Raw genomic sequence first — 17,367 nt, forward strand, 5'->3', positions numbered from 1 at the left:
ACGAAGGGCTAGGAAAGGCTAGCATAACGTCCAGCTGAATATAGCATCCAAAAACGGCTAGTGTCATCTTAAAGCTAAGCTCTTCTTCACATGTGTCACGTCAAAGAATGACAATAGATAGCCATGAGTATAAATGTTCAGCACAGCAGATGGCACATGCATGTACAACCAAACGCACACGCACACCCCCACAAACACACTCAAGTATTGTGAGTCAAACAATGATTGGCTGGTTCTTATGCATGTAATGTGGCCTAGTTTAGCCCACAAATGAACAGGATTAGTGCAGCTCCTGCTTTAATGTAGCTTTAGTGATGTTAATCTGTCCCTCGTCTTGGCAAATTGGATTTCATAAAAAAACTGTGCTCAAAAGTGTGAGTTTCTACTGTCATATTGAGCAGATTTGATAATGACAGGATTTTAACAGGATTTGGGGTTGACTCACTCCTCATGACCCGCCTACTCCTCTTGACGTGTGCAGTGGGGATGACTGCCAAAACTAGAGGCTCATAAAGCTTTTATATGCAAGATTCCAATCGTATTAAATAAGACAACACTCTCTGAGATTTTCCTACAGGAACCTTTACCTGAGAACGATTTTTTTTAAATTTCAGATAAAATCCCAGACTTCTGGCTGTCAAATGTGTGTTTTATTTGTTTTGTAGCGTTGGCAAATAACATGATATAAAATGATGATATTCATTTTTGTAGGGGGGTTATATCAAGGATATCCAGCATTCTTTAAACTCCCCTTATAGACAATCGGAGAGATTGTTACAAAGGATGCAGGTCTCAGGTTGTATTGTGGTGTCACAGGGCTGCTGCCATCTAGACTGATGTAAAATGATTTAAAAGACGAATGATGCAAAAGGCAGACATGTATTTTCCCCGGCAATTAAGGGAATCAACCTACTTATTGACATGATATGAGTACTGGTGTCCTGACATCTCGACCGTTGTCCTTTTTTAGACCTTAATTTTTGTGGCCAAGGCCAAACCCGAGTCAAGCAGAACTAGTAGTACGAGGCCTACTGTCTGTGCTGTCATTTCAGCTTCTATCCCCCGATATTTACACGTCAACAGCTACGCCCCGAGGCTACGTCTCTCCATTCAAGGCTGCTTCTCTGTTGCCTAATACCACACAATTACTGTGAAGATGATGGCGTTTCCATGCATATAGTAGCTCTGCTGGCCCTTAATTTGGGTTCTGGCCTATTTTTCAAGACAGAAAATATAGGTCAGTCTCGACGTCTTTTTGAATGTCTGAGATCATTTATCATCGCAAATCATGTAATTCATCCACGAGGTCTTTGTTTTCATATAGATGGACACACACACACACACACACATACACACACACAGACAGAGACATGTATGCCCCCTTCACCTCATGGCTGGACAAGAAATCTTTGAATGATAGTTTAGTGACAAAATATTAATCATCGATATTGTAGTGAGACTAGAAATCGACTTGGTTATGGATATCATGACGTGTTGTCTTTTCCTGGTTTTAAAGGCTATTATGGTAAATTGATGGCAAGTAACCAGACTGTTCTTAGGTTTTACATCCTTATTATTTGATTATTTATCAAAAACCTCATTGTGTGAACAGTTTTCGAAAGGACGAAAAGTCAACCCTACAATATTGTCATAACATCGATATTCAGTTGGGAAAAAAATGCTAATATCTTTTTCTCCATATCGCCTACTCACTTTCATCTTTATCTACCGTCCAAATCTTTAGGTTGACTTCTATCGGTGGGTGTATTTCCTGAATGTGGAATAATTTATGATTATCTTGCATTATTGTAACGGGTTAAAATAAAGCTGTGAGTTGTATTCATATTTAATACCCATTTCAGACTGACACAGGGATGCAGGATTAGCCTGTGTTATAGGCTTACATGCATTGTTCAACCGGGCCTTAAGATGTGCTTCTGAACATGGTTAACCTGGTCTGCTGCAGCTTTCAAGTCAATTTTAATTTATACTGCAAGAATCTGGACAGCATATGACACCCTCTGTCCTGAGACCCGTATGGAATCTTAAACAGGTTTGTGAGAAAAGTACAGGAGCTACTGCAGGATTACATTCAACCTAGTGTGGTCCCCTAATAGCTCTAATTAATCTGGCTCCTCTAAATCCCAGAAATACTTAAAGATACTTGAATCTCTGGAATGAACACAGCAACAACCAATGTTATTGACCTCTGCAAAGACACATATACAGTTTATATTAGGTCAACATTTTTTAAGACAATTAATCAAGCAAAAATGCCATTTACTTATTTAGATAACATTTAAAGATGTGACTTTGAGCTGTAGAAAAACCATTGTCAGTTTCAGCTCTAATTAGGTCTGATGTAACCAGTAAATTACCGGTTTAACGGTGATCTCTCTAGAACCCCAGTTCTGAGTCCTGTGTGAATGTGGATGACTAGGAATTACAGCTAAGGCAACGGTCTGATATTAATGAGTCCGATGCGGGTAGAATGTGTGTTTATTAAACCACATCAAACGCTAGTTTGTGTGGGAAAGTGGGTTTAGTTCTGTTGACACGTGTCTTAGCCTCGTTCTGTCTGCTGAATCACTTGTTGGCAAAGCCCACTTTTTGGATTCCCATGAGATTCAGAAAAAAAGCTTTCTGATGAAGTTAAATGAAATGAACCAACCAGGCTATGTGAACATAGACATTTTACATCGTGTCAGTTTTGGTCACAAACCCTGACTTTATTTAACTAGAGGTCAAGCTGGAGAACATTTAAAGGCGGCATTGCTATGGCAATATGCTGTGGCTAGTAGCTCCCATGAGTTTCACAGCATTTTTGTCCTAATTTGTTTGTTTTTCTCCTGTTTTTATTACTCTAGCACTTATGGCATATGGCAGAATACACCCTTTAACATTGTAAAAGGAAGTGTGGGGATTGGATGAGATGCTGCGAACCTCCAGACCATCACCGCCTATGGCGGACCATTGAGCCAGACCAAGCAGACATGCCAACTGCCAGGAGAAGAGTGCCGAGATAGAAGCTAAGCTAACCCACCTAGAACCGAAGGCTATTCTACTGCCCAGCCTATATATATTTTTGGCCTTTTTGCCTTTATTGAGACAGTACAGAGAGTGAAAGGCGGTGAGAAAGATGGAGATGCAGAAATGCCCACCGGTTGGATTTGAAACCAGGCCGCTGCAGTGAGGACGTAGCCTTGATACTTGGGGCGCCAACACTACCACTGAGCTATCCTGGTGGTGCCTCACTACCTACTTTTGACTATGATGTCTGGTCACAGAAAAATAAGATGGATGAGATAAGACTTTAGGCATCACCAGGGACCTTGCTGGTTCGTGGTGTCTCCGGGTCAAAGCTGCACTCGATTGGCTGACTGCAGGACAGAGCGCAGAACACGGCTGGGATCAGAGGAGGTGGACTCTGTGTTTACATCTATAACACTTGGTGCTCAAATGTAGGCAAAGTCGATGGACAATGTTTTTGGAGTTGAATCTCTAATGTTACGATGCCCGCAGGGCTGCACAAAGTATTGTTTCACATCGTAGGACCTTATTACCTTAAATTACCTTAAACGTCTTGCAAGCGTTTTTTTTTTTGCTGCTCGATACAAAATGGAATCTCTCATGGTTCTCGTTTTCCATGACTAATCCAGCGTTTTTCCATTAATGACCGACAGTCTAAGTCGGCCACCCATTTCATAGTGAAGCGAAAGTGTTTTTACACTTATGTCTGCCTGGGGTATTCAACTAGGCGGGTCAGAGAAGGATGCCTGATGTGGGATCCGGTACTGGCTGGCTGGCTGGCTGACGCCGGCTCTAGGTTGACTTGGAAAGGCCTGAGATGAAGGTGGCTCGCAGCTTCGTCTCTGAGCTTTACAGCGTCTGATCCTGGCTGATTCATGGGACTGTGGACTTGTGCTCGCTGCACTCTCCCTGCAGGGATGCACGGGGCTCCAGGCGTGACTGTCAACCAGGGCAGACCGGCAACCCACCCGACCCATCTTCAAACATGGAGCCTGTCTCATTAACTGTATCCAGTAACCACACTGTAAGAAAAAAAACCTGTAGGAAAACAGATAATGTCTTGGCAGCATATTACCAGGACATATTTCCTTCAAACCTTAAATGGAAAACTATAGATGTACAGAATGTCCTCTGCACCATTCACAGGCACTTCTGATAAACCAATAATGAAAAATGTAGATTTACACACACACACACACACACACACACACACACACACACACACACACACGCACACACGCACACACACACACACACACACACACACACACACACACAATGAATAACACTCAACTCAAACTGCCTTAGAGTCCAAAAAATGTCTGCAAAATAATTCAGTCTTATCTGATAACATCAACAGCTAACGTTAACTCCTGAACATAAATCCTTCTGGATAAGCATTCATTTTTTTTTTACATTTTTGCCACTGAAGTGTGAAGAAGGCTTCTCCAAATCTGCAAATTAAATGGAGGTTTTTGTGGCTGATGGCCGCTGCCTCTGGCAACTTTTGTGATAGCAGAGGTTCTTGCTCCCACAATTCAATGCGTAACTAAAAATTAACGGGTATGGCAACTGTGAAAAATGTCAGTTTTTTTCCAATATCGTCCATGATATTTGCAAGTGCCCTTTTTCTTCAAATGACCATCACAGATAATATCCTTAGGAGTTATTAATTTCCCCAGAACCTGACTACTTCTACTTGTAGTAGTAGTAATAATAATAATAATAATAATAATAATAATAATAATAATAATAATAATAATTGTGTGTTTAAATTTCAGTGGTGGTTTGATAGTTATTTATGTCAGTATTCTGTCCATAAGCAGAGTATTGAGAGTCCTGTGAATGCATTTAGGCACCATTGTGCACTTTTAATGGAAACGTATGTATTGTCATCCCTGTGGGAAGGCTGGCTGGCTGACTGGCTGGCTGGCTGACTGAGAGCTGTCTGTCTGTCAGCCTTTGCATGTGAACTTCAAATCACAACTCGGCAGCACCAAGCATGTAGCCGCCAAAGGCAAGGCTTTACACTGTCATCAGCACCACGCTGCTGCCTCTGGGTGCTATGCCATATGACGCTAACTGAGATCGATCCTCTCCACATCTCAAGAAGCTGCTGTGCTACACACAGTGTGTTTATCTGATGCTACAGCCATCACCTCAAAGACTAGAAAAGCAACTCTACTCGAAGCATGTGTTATAGAGTGACAATGACCACCGGTGGTTTTTAACTTTAGAAGTTGTAAATCCAAAAACAACATTTTTTCACTTATCTGACTGCTGTTTCTGTCATATGAGACCAAAATACAAGGATATCTTCTTGACTGCAAAGCATCTTTTACAATCAATAACAAAGTCAATAGTTTACTCAATACTTTTAACATGGTTTGCGGTAATGCTATACTATATATATATATATATATATATATATATATATATATATATATATATATATATATACATATATAAATATATACTTGTAAGAGGAAGTCACACTCATGGTTCAGGCTATATGCATGTCTTTTTCTATGCACACTAGCTTAATAATAGAGTTATTAACTTGCTATGCTCATATAGATGTTTTTCGACCGAGGCAGATGGTTGGACCATATGGAGTGAAGTATGTGATCATGTGAAAAAATGCAGGTTTTCAAGCCAAGCAGCCAACAACCAGAGATGGAGTCATCACCATTAACCTGTGCTGTTGCATAAAAACGCAGCAGCCCACCCTCCTCTTTCCCTTCTCCATTTGTAGATAAATATCTGGGTCATATGTCAAATTTCAGCTTACATCCTCAGATTTTCAGGGGACATTACTGCGTTAATGTTAGCGCTGGATCCCCTGAACATCACACAGTGAAGAAAGACTTGGAGAGTTGTCTGTCTTGGGAGATACAGGTTTGTTATTCTGAGCTTAGGAGGCTAACACCCCCCCCCTAACAAACATGCTGTCTGTTTGCTGTGTTGAAGATGCAGTCATGCGGAGCTGGTGTTTGGCATAATGTTGGACCAGTATGGAATCTGACTGGGAATATCAACGCTGATGTGTGGTGATACACAGAGGCTGTCACAAAGGTTGCATCCATATGCTGTGCCACTCATTCGTGAAGCTGTGAAATTGGGTTGCATCCCAACTAGCCTGGAGACAGTATCGCTTTCACTTCTCTCTCTCTCTCTCGGTCTCTCCCTCTCTCTCTCTCTCTCTCTCTCTCTCTCTCAGCTCATCCCACTGAAGCATTTTTCTGGGAAGACGGAACAACTAATGTGGCATTAATAGGGTCACATCATCTCCATGCAGCTCTTTCTTTCTTCTCCTTCCAGTGGCTGAGGCTGTTGTTTATCTTTTTGTCAGATGTAGCTGCAGAAATGGCTTAGAAATCCCCCAGGCCAGCATCTCTCACATGTGAAGCTTGCCAGTTGAGGTTCTACCTTGGAGTTTTTTTTCCTTTTCTTCTTCTCTTTTTTTTTTTATTGAAATTCTCAAGCATTGGAATTAAAATGTATCTCTCCTGTGCCAATTTCTACCTATTTCTAGATCTAATATAGACCATCATGATGATGTATTTGCTAGTGCCTTATACCTTTTATACCTTTTTAGAGTGTTGTGTATTTATTTTCTTTTATAGTTGAATTCTATACCAATTGAAGGTCGAACACAAATCTGTTGTAATGTAATGGAACCTCAGGCTTTCACTACTCCTGTCCCTCCCCAGTCCTCATGTGTAACAACCTAGTGTGACCAATCACAATTAGTAAACTTAAGGACCATATCATCATTTAAGAAGTTTCTTTTTTCTGGAATCCTCTGCTCAATAAATCAGCATGAAATGTAATGCCATTTGCAGTGTGCAGTCTGAGGCCTGATGGGCAAAAGGGGGGGAAAAGTTTTAAACGTCTGTGAGTGTGTTTTTCTTTCCGCTGGCCTTTGAAAGATGCCAGTTAATCTGCTTACTCCTTTAATTGTGAGTGTAGGGGTTGGGCCTCCTGCCGGCCAGAATAAGGCTGCTGATCCAGAAGTAAAACGATGACCACCACAGTTATTCCTTCCTTTAGGTTGTTCAACTCCCCCCTCCTAGTCTTCTTTAGCCACCCCTCGTCTCCTCCTCCTCCACCATACCCTCCCTCAGAGGGAAGAAAGCTCCTTGTTCTGACAATGGACATTTTTTACCATATGTTGGCTTGACATCTTCATCAGGTTCACAGCAGGTTACCTTAGTTAACTTTCACTCCACTGCCTGATGGGATTTTCTCCCTCTGTTTCTCCTATCGGCCCAGGCTCAAAGTCTAGACGGCCTCCGAGGCAGGGTCCCTTCAGCCCTGTGTCCACAATGGCCGTATTGTGGATGCTTAGTAGCGGTAGCTTCCTCCCGTTACAGCGAAACAGACCAGTGCTAAAACAATGCTTTTGTCCGAGGGCGTACAGGGGGGGCCTAATCCACTACATACTGTGAAATAAATCTCTCTCAAGGATGAGAGAGCGAGCGAGAGAAACACAGTGAATGAAATCACTGCCAAGGAGGTTAGAGTGCAGCAGTTTAACCCCTGGCCAAGAAAGAGGGAGGAGAGGAGGCAAAGGGAGCGAGAGAAAGGAGGAACAAGGAGAGGCAGGCGCTACATCCCTTCATCTCCGGAGCACGGATGGAGGAAAGGGGCTGCCAGTGGCTTTCACAGCCTCTCTTCTCACCAGAGGAGCTGCTGTTCACCATATGGGATTTGGCCTCTCTTAACAAACAGGCCCCCTATTCACTCACAACACACATTCAGTCGTTCATGGAATAAGGTGAAAAAAGTGCTTCTTTTTTTGTTGTTGTTGTTATGCCTTTAGAACATTAGATGGCCATGAGGGCTCTAAGTCTGTGTTTGATTCACATAGTATAGAGAATTATAAACTAGAGGCTTTCATCTAAATGTGTATTCACACTGGATTTAGGGTTAGGTCTTTTTTGTGTTTTTACTGAAATCTCTCTGTCTTAAAGCCAGAACCATGCATTCAGGCCACTGTTATCGAGCTGCTAAGGTGATCCTATAGAAACACAAACATAGGCTTCTGCACTGTGGGTGTATTTCATGTTCATCATATGCTTTTCCCAGTAGTTTGCCACGGCTATTTTTATAAAAGCTTTGTATCATTCAAAGTAAGGAAGTAAATAAGTTGGATTCTACTTTTTCCACTTTTTGAGTCCAGTGACAAACGACTCGTAGTTGAATAACTTGCTGTGCAACGCTGGGCAGTGCGAGGTTTCTGACGCACTGGTGTTGGGCGCCAACTTTTCCTTCCAGCCAGCAGCATTAAGGCAGCGTTAGGAATGACATCCTCTGCCAACAGCTCCTTTTTAGCCTACTTGGAAATCCCAAGAAGCGTAGATTTATGCCAAGACAAAGATGCCAGCATTTTTAGCCTACTTGGAAGTGCCAATAGACGTATATTTATGCAGAGAATAGAAGGGGAGAAAAGAGATGAAGGGGTAGGTTTATTCTTCCTCTCTTTCATGTTTCGGTGAACATATATCTTCCTAATTTATTCTGTTTAATTCCATCACGTTTAATGATCCACCTGAGTAGGTAGGAAGGAAGTGGTGTCAGTCGAGAGAGAGGAGCTCTCCCTCCCACTCTTAGCCAATCCATCCATTTCTTCCCTCACCTCATCCTCCCTCCTCCCACTCCTTTCCCTGTTGCCCCGCTCTCAGCTCCCAACACCCTTCACCTATTAACCCTCCTTTCTCCTCGCTCACTCTGGTTCTCTGACTTTTAAAGAAAGGCATCTCAAGAATAGCCAAACCATTGATTTTCCACCATATCTAACACCGCCACCCCCCTCTCCCCGGCATCAGTGTCACGGCTCAGGGGCTTCCTGCATGATGCGCCCGTTGTGACTGTTGGAGGTCAGCCACGCTTGAAGCCCTCAGAGATCAATGGACATGCTATTGTACAACAAATATTCACTCCTGAGCTTGCTATCTATTTGTAAACACGCATGTACTTGTCCAGTACACAAACAGAGACCAGTGTATCCCCCAGAATTTATTTCAGGCCTGGTGGTTCCCATTTATGATGGCATATTGGCGCCACAGCCAGTGTATTTGAATTTTTGCGTTCAAATTCTTGTTCGCTCTATATATTCGAGACTTAAAACAAATTGAGCACAAGGAGGACTTATTAAGCATAGGCATTTACTGCATGACAAGTGAAGTGCAGTGAAACTGAGAAAATAAATAAATAAAATGTCATAGTAAACATCGGTGACTGTCCTGCAAAATCAAAAAACAATTAGCGTTTAAAACTGTAAATATAATATTTTGCTTAAGGAGCATTACCCCGAACCTGCTTAGTCCTAATAAAATGGATTCACCATAATTTGAACATGTATTATTTTATTTTGGTATCTGGCCTGGCGGGGGGCTCCACGGTGCACGGTCGGGGAAACACTGGAGACCAAAGGTCACTCCTCGAGCCTTTCCTCACATTTGCCTCACCTCCATTTCCTGGGGTGTGAATGGAGGAATCTAACTCTGGATAGGTGATTTCAATTCAATTCTCACCCACTGGATCTGTTTACACTCCAGCAGGGTGAAACATGCTGTAGGCGGTTTTCCCCTTGTCACCCTAGCTGCCACTGACATCACATCAAATTTACTCTTGTTTTTATACTGTTTGCAACAGCTCTTTATAGAGTTTGTGAACTGTAGGAAATACAGCACACACATTTTGAATCCTTTGCATTTTGGAGATAGGTGAAGGAGAGGCTGATGTCCCATAGATCACCGTATCAGGCAGGCAGGCCAAGACCACTGTAGGGCCAAATAGGTAGCAGGCATATGGAAGATCTGTTTGAAAAATATCAAAAGCTACAATGCATATTTGCATTTGTCCAACCTGATGTGAGTGCATTAAAAAGCCACTACTGGTTGATGGGATATATTGTTATTAGCTGTGTGTTTATGTTCTTATGCTCGCCCTCGTGTCCCGAAAAGTATAAATCAAGAGGCTACAGACAGAAATGTATTTGCCGTGACCTCATGCCTTGCTAACCAAGCAATGACACATGTGTTACATTGAAATGGAGAAAATTACGATTACGTCATTAACACCTCAGTTATTTTTTATGTGCTGAAACGAAAATTGTTTTTTGCTAATGTCCCAGTTGCAGTATTCAGAAATGATTTGTTGCATTTATTTGGACAAAACCATAGAGCTCTCTCTGTTCGTGTGTGTGTGTGTGTGTGTGTGTGTGTGTGTGTGTGTGTGTGTGTGTGTGCGTGCGTGTGTGTGTGTGTGTGCGTGTGTGTGTGTGTGCGTGTGTGTGTGGATTAACTGGTGGAGGATCTGTCATGGTGACATTTGTGTCCCCTGGCAGAGCAGCAGGGGTCCTCTTCACCTCTGTAACCTTCAACTTTCAGCCTTAACCCCCTTCAGGCCCCCTCTTGCGTCCACCACACGCCCTGCACGTCCGAAGGGAGAGGTATCTGAACGGAAAAGAGTGGAAAAAACAGAGAGGGGGTGCAGAAGTGAAGAGGACAGAACTGCAGGGGAGGGCAGGATGAAGAGCAAGAAAGGTTGTGGAAGAAATATATATATATATAAAAAAAACAAGCATTGGAAAGAATGAGGACTGTAAATGAGGCTGAAGTGGGGGAAACACAAGGGTAATGTATAAAGGAAAAAATAAAATTTTGCCTGTGTTAAAATGGTCATATAAGGGACTTAATCAACCTTAAGCCTGTGGAATTCAGAGAAATGTGGAGCAGAGCAGACCATAAGGAAGGCTGGATAGAAAGGAGAGAGGAGATATGAATGATAAAGGAAGGTGATTGGTAGTTCTCTGAGGTTCTCTCATGTCCTCGGCTGTGTGTTGCATGATCTTATATCAGTCTAAGCTGGGAGCTTCATACATAGCCTAACATCTCCAAAGAAGGACTTGAACTGTTTTTTATCTATCTCATTTTGGCTGTTGGCCAGAAAGTTATCCTAGCAAAAACAGAAGTTATTTTGTTTCTTGTTTTTAACCATGTCAAAACCCCCACAGTTTTACAGTGTTTTACACCTGTTATTTTTCTATTGATCAACTAATCAAATCTATTATCAACCATGTCAGAAGATCTAAGTAGTGCATTCAAGGTGTCAGCTGTGGAAAAGGTCCATTGGCACATATCTGTTGTAGGAACTAACAGGAGTTAATCATGAATTCAGTCACACTCCCAGCTGGTTACTGCCAAAGTTTGCAGTTTTTGCATTGCTGTTCAAGCTCCCCCTATTTTCATATCTCTGCACACCTGGCCAATCAGTGCAGGAAATCGGCAAAAGTTCCTAAAACGGTACCCCCCTACCCTCTCTTCCTGTCCCTTTTCTTCTGTCCTGTATCACACTCCAGCAGCAGTTCCCATCCTCTCACCCAGTAAATCACCATAAAATAGCCCTAAGTATGGCAGATCATAGGGTAGGCAGGAGGGGGTGGGGGTGGTCGAGGTCGGTGTGTAGGGCTTTGAGCTCTGCTGCCTTTTTTTCCTCTGTGCAGCTCTTTTCAAGATGGGGCCCATGAAATTATCCAACAGGATTATGTAAGGCATGATGGCTTCTGCTGCGTCCTGTCATCCGTTTGTCCATTGTGTGCCCCGTTCTCACAGGCAGCCTGGTGTGTTAGCCATGAAGCTACTCCACACATTGTGTGTCATTGCATGTCCTCTTTGCTAAAGTAGGGGTCGTCTCCTCTGGTGGCAAAAATGTCTACATTAATCTTTAGGACAGGATCATACAACAACATTTTGCCTTTGTAAAAAATGGTCATGCTTTTCCGAAAAAGGGACAACCTGTTAAGCCAATTCAGTTATTGCTTTTCCTAAATATCTATACTGTCAAAGGCTTTGGGGCTTCCAGATACACTTTCTCTCGGCCAACTTTGTTTAGACAGCGGTGGGGGTGTGTTCACGAGCCCGTAGGCCTTTTGAATGTCCATGACAGTGAACCTGGCATGCAAGAGCTCGTCTCTTCAAACCCTCGCTGTTCCTGCCGAGGTCACAGGGGTGACCTTTGAGCCGTGGAAGCCGTGTTTACCAGAGCCCCCTGTGTTCAGGCTATGGCTCGGTGGCTGCTTGCTTTCAACCACTCGGTATGAGCCTGTGAGAAACCAGTCTCATGTTTTGGTTCGGAAGCGAGAGAGAGCTGCGAACATGTTGCAGCAGGGACACTAATGCAACAGTAGGCTGGCTGCTCATTAAGGAGAAATAAATTGTTATTTTGTGTAGTTTGGTATCTTTGGTATCCTGTCAATATGCCTACAATCGGTACTAAGAGAATAATACTGATGTATTTATTGTACTCTGTCTTTATTATTTATACAAAACATGAATCTGTTATACATTGTTGCTGAATGTCTTTGAAGTACAATATTTATTAACAAAACAAAAAAAAGAATAACCATTCTAGGTTGTCTAGGATGTCAACTGATGGTTATTTTGCTGTTGATTAATCTATCAGTTCACTTTTTGATTAATCAATTAGTATGTAGTCTGTAAATTGATAAAAAAAGAATGAGAAATGTCCATAACAGTTTACCAAAGCAAAACGTTTTTATTTTATAAAGCCTGAACCCCCAAAGTAGTCAATTTATAATAGCATGTTTGACGCTTTTGGACCCAACAAATGCTCTGTATTTACACTCAATAACTCACTTAACTTTAAATGGACTAAATTGGAATTTGTTCATTTCCTGTCAATCTAAGAATTGAATAATCAACTAATCAAGCACTCACCCCTGTTATTATGATAAACATTGTAGCCTAGGCTTTTACACATCTCCCACAAACATCTAGGCTTTTATCAGCGTAGGAATAATTAAGCAAATAAACCTCCAAAGTATGTGTTGATATGACTTTCTTAAATGTGCATGATTTGGTGTATAATATAAGCTATCATATCTACACTGAGAATATGGATTAGCATATTTACAGCACATACCGCCTAGACGCTCTCTCTTGTCTTTCACTGTGCGCTGCTCTGTGTGTGTAAGTGAGTGTATAAGTGTGTGTGTGTGTGTGTGTGTGTGCGTGTGTGTGTGTGCGTGCACAGACTCGCAGCAGCCACCCTTGCCCCCCACCCCTCTCATTAATATGTATGTGTTCTGAGGCAGCTAGCGAAGACGGTGTGTTTCTCACCCGCTGATTAATGCTGTCTGTCAATTACCTCTAGATCCAACCGTGCTGTGGAGCTTCCCCCAGGACCACACCGACCAGGTTGGAACACACTCTGCTTTTTCATTCTTTTCTCACTCGCTTCCTCGCTCTCTCTCCAAATCTCTCTCTCTCTCTCTCTCTCTCTCTCTCTCTCTCTCTCTCTCTCTCTCTCTCTCTCTCTCTCTCTCTCTCTCTCTCTCTCTCTCTCTCTCTCTCTCTCTCTCTCTCTCTCTCGTTCAGTTACAGACCACCTCTACCTCCTTACCTCCTCTTCCTCTCCCATCTCCCTTCCTTGCCTAATGCCCTCACTCACCCTGCCATCCTGTGGTAACCTCCCCCCAGCACCTATCACCACCACCACTCTCCTCCTCATCCCTGTCAGTGCTTCCTCTCTCTCTCTCCCTCTCTCTCTCCCTCCCTCCCTCCTCCTCCTCTCTCCCTCTCTGTCTCATTGTACGTCTGTTGCTGGTAATGAAAAGCAGTGAGCAGGTCTTCAATAACCGACGAATCAGTAATTATCATGGAACCGTGACAGGAATGCATACCTCTGTTTTCTCCCCTCTCTCTCCCTCCCTCCTTCTCTCTCTCTCTCTCTCCCTCCATCCCTCTCTCATTGTGCTACTGTGTCTGCTTGCTTTTGTTTCCCATTTATAACATTATCAGGTTCATTTTCAGACTGAAATCTGCAGTAGTTTTATAACACTTTTTGGAAAGATCATGTTCTTCCTAAACCAGTCAGTGGAACCGCAAGGTTATATACACCACAGTATAACCCACTGGTCAGTACTGTTTAATAATCTATATTTGACAAGGAAATGGTTTAAAGTATAATTCCATTATATTACTTATTTTTGTGTCCTTGGTTATCATGTCTATTGATTATAATAACATTGTACCTGTCAAAGCAGTAGCTGAAATCTGGGAAACATTGTTCCTATAAAATCCAAGGGGCAAGAAGCACGAGCTGAGTGACCATCACAGGTTGTAAACAGTTTACAACAGGACAAATTATCAAAACCATTTTTATAGTTCCGATTTGGGTAAAATTTTCGATTTGCTTTTTTTTTCTCAAGGGATGCACAGATTTGATTTTCAGACTCGTATCAAGGCCAATACTGACCTCATTATGCAGATCAGGTATCAGCCATGAAATGATGATCCACATTAAATCCGGTTTCTAAGATAAGTACAGTTAAAGTGTAACTTCATCCCCCAGTCTGATCTGAAGGTCGACTAACTGCATAGTTTTGTAAATGAAAAAAAAAAAGTGGGCAATGGTCTGAGAGATGAAACCACGTTCACTTCTGTATGACTAAAACCTTGACGCAGTGTCATCAAAACTGACAGCCAGAGCTGATGACGGGGAGCTACAGTAGCTTGGAAAACGGCAATATGGCACGGGGAACTGAATTAGACAAATTTATTGTTTGTTTTGACCAAAATGAGACAACAATTACACCCTGCGGTGACGCCTCCCTCCCCGCTGCTGGAAGAGAAGCACGCGCCAGCTTCGGAGACGAACCGTTGCAGCGGATAACAGCCAGTGTAAACCCTCGCTCCTCCGTCTCCATAGCAGCCATCTGCTCTCCTTCCAGCTGTAGTCTCCTAGTGACGGGGAGCGGTGACCCAGCGATGCTGCTGGTCACCAGCCTGCTGTTCAGATGATATCTATAACCAGTGTAACGTTAGCATGAAAACATGGTGGAATTGGCAAGCTAACGTTAGCTAGATGAGCTAAATGTGAGAAATTAACTAACTCACTGCTTCATCTACACATCTGCATTGCTATCCTCAGATAACCAGCCATTTACATCAGAGGTCATCAACCTTTTCAGACAACATAACATTTAACGAATGGGACGATTTATATTTGCTTCCAATTGGTTGTATTCATGTTAATGTGTATTTTTGGACATATTTTAAGTTTGGAAGAAAAAAAAAGTTTGGGATCAAATCATTTCGGGGACCCCCTGCAGTAACTCTGCGGACCCCCTGTTGAAGATCCCTGAACTACATGGATTCACCAGATTTTGTAATGTGCTGAGAGCTTCATTTAGAGTCCACAGAGAGGAGAGAACAGGCTTGTGCTGCGATTGTAATGCTACACGGTGGTTTAAAAACGATAGACTTGGAGGGGAGCGGCAAGGAGGGGTTTTATATTAGAGGCGTTAACATTCTTTTATTTCATGCCATAGATTAGTCCCAAATGGTCAACTGAGTCTCCAAACCGGCCTTGCAGGATTAGGGCTGATTTAAAACAGCAGATGGAGTTTTCAGCCATTTGCAACCATGAAACGTTTAAGTGTGCAGTTGCTCTTTAAGTAAGATGAGTAAAGTTCAGTGTTCATTTTAATAATGTCACCTCAACGAACTTTGTGAGTGCAATTTTATTGTTAACAATATAAGTGGACAAAAAGACGTCATAAGACTCACCTTGCTATAAACCCAAATTATCCTTTGAGCCAACCATAAATCTTATCGACCGCCTCAGGGGGACGATGTGTACACATGTATCCCCCCCAAAAATCTTTGGAATAATTTAAATTGATTTGATATCTCTTTTATTTAAAAGCCATGCTCTTTACCCTCAGAGAAATACACCATCTCAGCAGGGAGTCTTTGTTATTTCTCTCTGGCTTCACCTTCAAAAAGAACCACAGTCTAGATCCAACTTGATCAAAACAATCACACATCCTGTAATAATATGCGTATTGATCCGTGTTTTGCACATCATTCTGTAAGTGGATTGGTTTGACTCATTCTCCTGTTGCCCCTACATGTGATGACTCCATGGCCACCATGCTTTCTGCTGCTGTGGCTTCTCAGGCAATATGTGTGTGGGATTTTTTTGTACTGCAAGTGGAAGAATGAGAGAAGACAGGGTTGACAGGGAAAAACAAAAACAAAACAAGACATGCAACATATTGTTTCTGTTCCCAAAGTGGTCCCAGCACAACATAGGTCCTGGAGCAAATTGCTGGACAGATGACAGCAGCAGCCCCCATCAATGGGCTGAAGGGAAAAATGGACAAAAAAAAACCAAGAGAGGAATCCAACAATATGTGCGTAGGTTAACTATCTCTCAACACAGCAGCCAAGTCAGTGAGTTTAAACAGCTCTCCTGCCTCTCTGATCCACTTTGAGGAATAAACGGGCTTGTAGAAAGATGCTTCAGGCGATGTCTGCCTGCCCCACAAGAACCAGAGCATGCAATCAGAGTAAGAGGTAGAGAGGGAGTGAGGGAACGAGTGTGAGCAAGGAATTACAGACTGGCAGTGGTAGGCACATGAAATGAAAGTGATGGGGGAAAAAGGAGAAAAAAAAGAGCAGCTGAAAGAGGTGAAAAAAAAAAAAAAAAAAAGTGTAAACATAGTTTTGTGTTGTCATTGGCTTGCCTCATCCTTCCTTTCTGACCTGTCTCTCTTTTGAGCCCCTCCACAACCTTGCTTCTCTTTCATTCTGTTGTTGACCAGATCATTTGTGTGGATAAGATGGCCCTTAAGATGGCTAGTTAGCGTGCTGTGTACAGAGGGATTGGCCCTTTCCCCCGTATACATAAAGGCTGTATTCACGGGCCTCATTACCAGGATTAGGGCTCTTTTCCTCCTTTGTGGGGCTGAAGGCTGGAGTCCTCAGTAGCCACAGTCTACGTCTCTCTTCTGTGGCCCGAGCTGGCCAGCATATGGCAGCAGCAGCCAACAGTCTCCACAGAGGGGCTCAGAGCTCAGAGCAAGGCCTCCTTTTGTTTAGGCCGTTATTGTTGCTCAGCGTAATGACATTTGTAGGCCGTAGGATCGGGGTGGAGGGGTTAGTCTACCCCAGGGGAGAGAGAGAGAGAGGGATGGAAGGAGGGGGAGAGGCAAAGACATGCAGACAGACAGGAGTGTGGATTATGGAAATATGAATTGATTTTTTTTTTCTGTTCTGTGGTAGAATAGAAAGCTCAAAGGAGAACAGACTGCAGGCTGGCTGGCACGCTGGGGTGGTGCTGGGGAAATATGAAGTGAGAGGCACTTGCTCCCTCTTTCTCTGTTTCTCCTTCCCTCCTGCTCCCCCTATTCCTCCCTCAGCCCCTGAGACTCTTGATGCCCTGGTCATCCACAGATGCCACTTGGATAGAGAGGGAGAGATGGAGAGACGGGAGAGAGAGAGAGAGAGGGAGAGAGGGAGG

General features: G+C 42.9%; 1 protein-coding gene across 1 annotated transcript in view; it reads left to right on the top strand.

The window, feature by feature from the left end:
* The window catches only part of dennd1b (DENN/MADD domain containing 1B), a 110,244-nt gene that overhangs the window by 16,029 nt on the left and 76,848 nt on the right, over nt 1-17,367 (top strand). Inside the window, exon 3 of the mRNA XM_084010665.1 lies at nt 13,213-13,256. Within this exon, the coding sequence (XP_083866791.1) occupies nt 13,213-13,256 (44 nt within the window). The remainder of the gene's footprint in view (nt 1-13,212; nt 13,257-17,367) is intronic.

Source organism: Eutrigla gurnardus (genome assembly GCF_963514095.1).
Source record: "Eutrigla gurnardus genome assembly, chromosome: 6".
Taxonomy (NCBI): domain Eukaryota; kingdom Metazoa; phylum Chordata; class Actinopteri; order Perciformes; family Triglidae; genus Eutrigla; species Eutrigla gurnardus.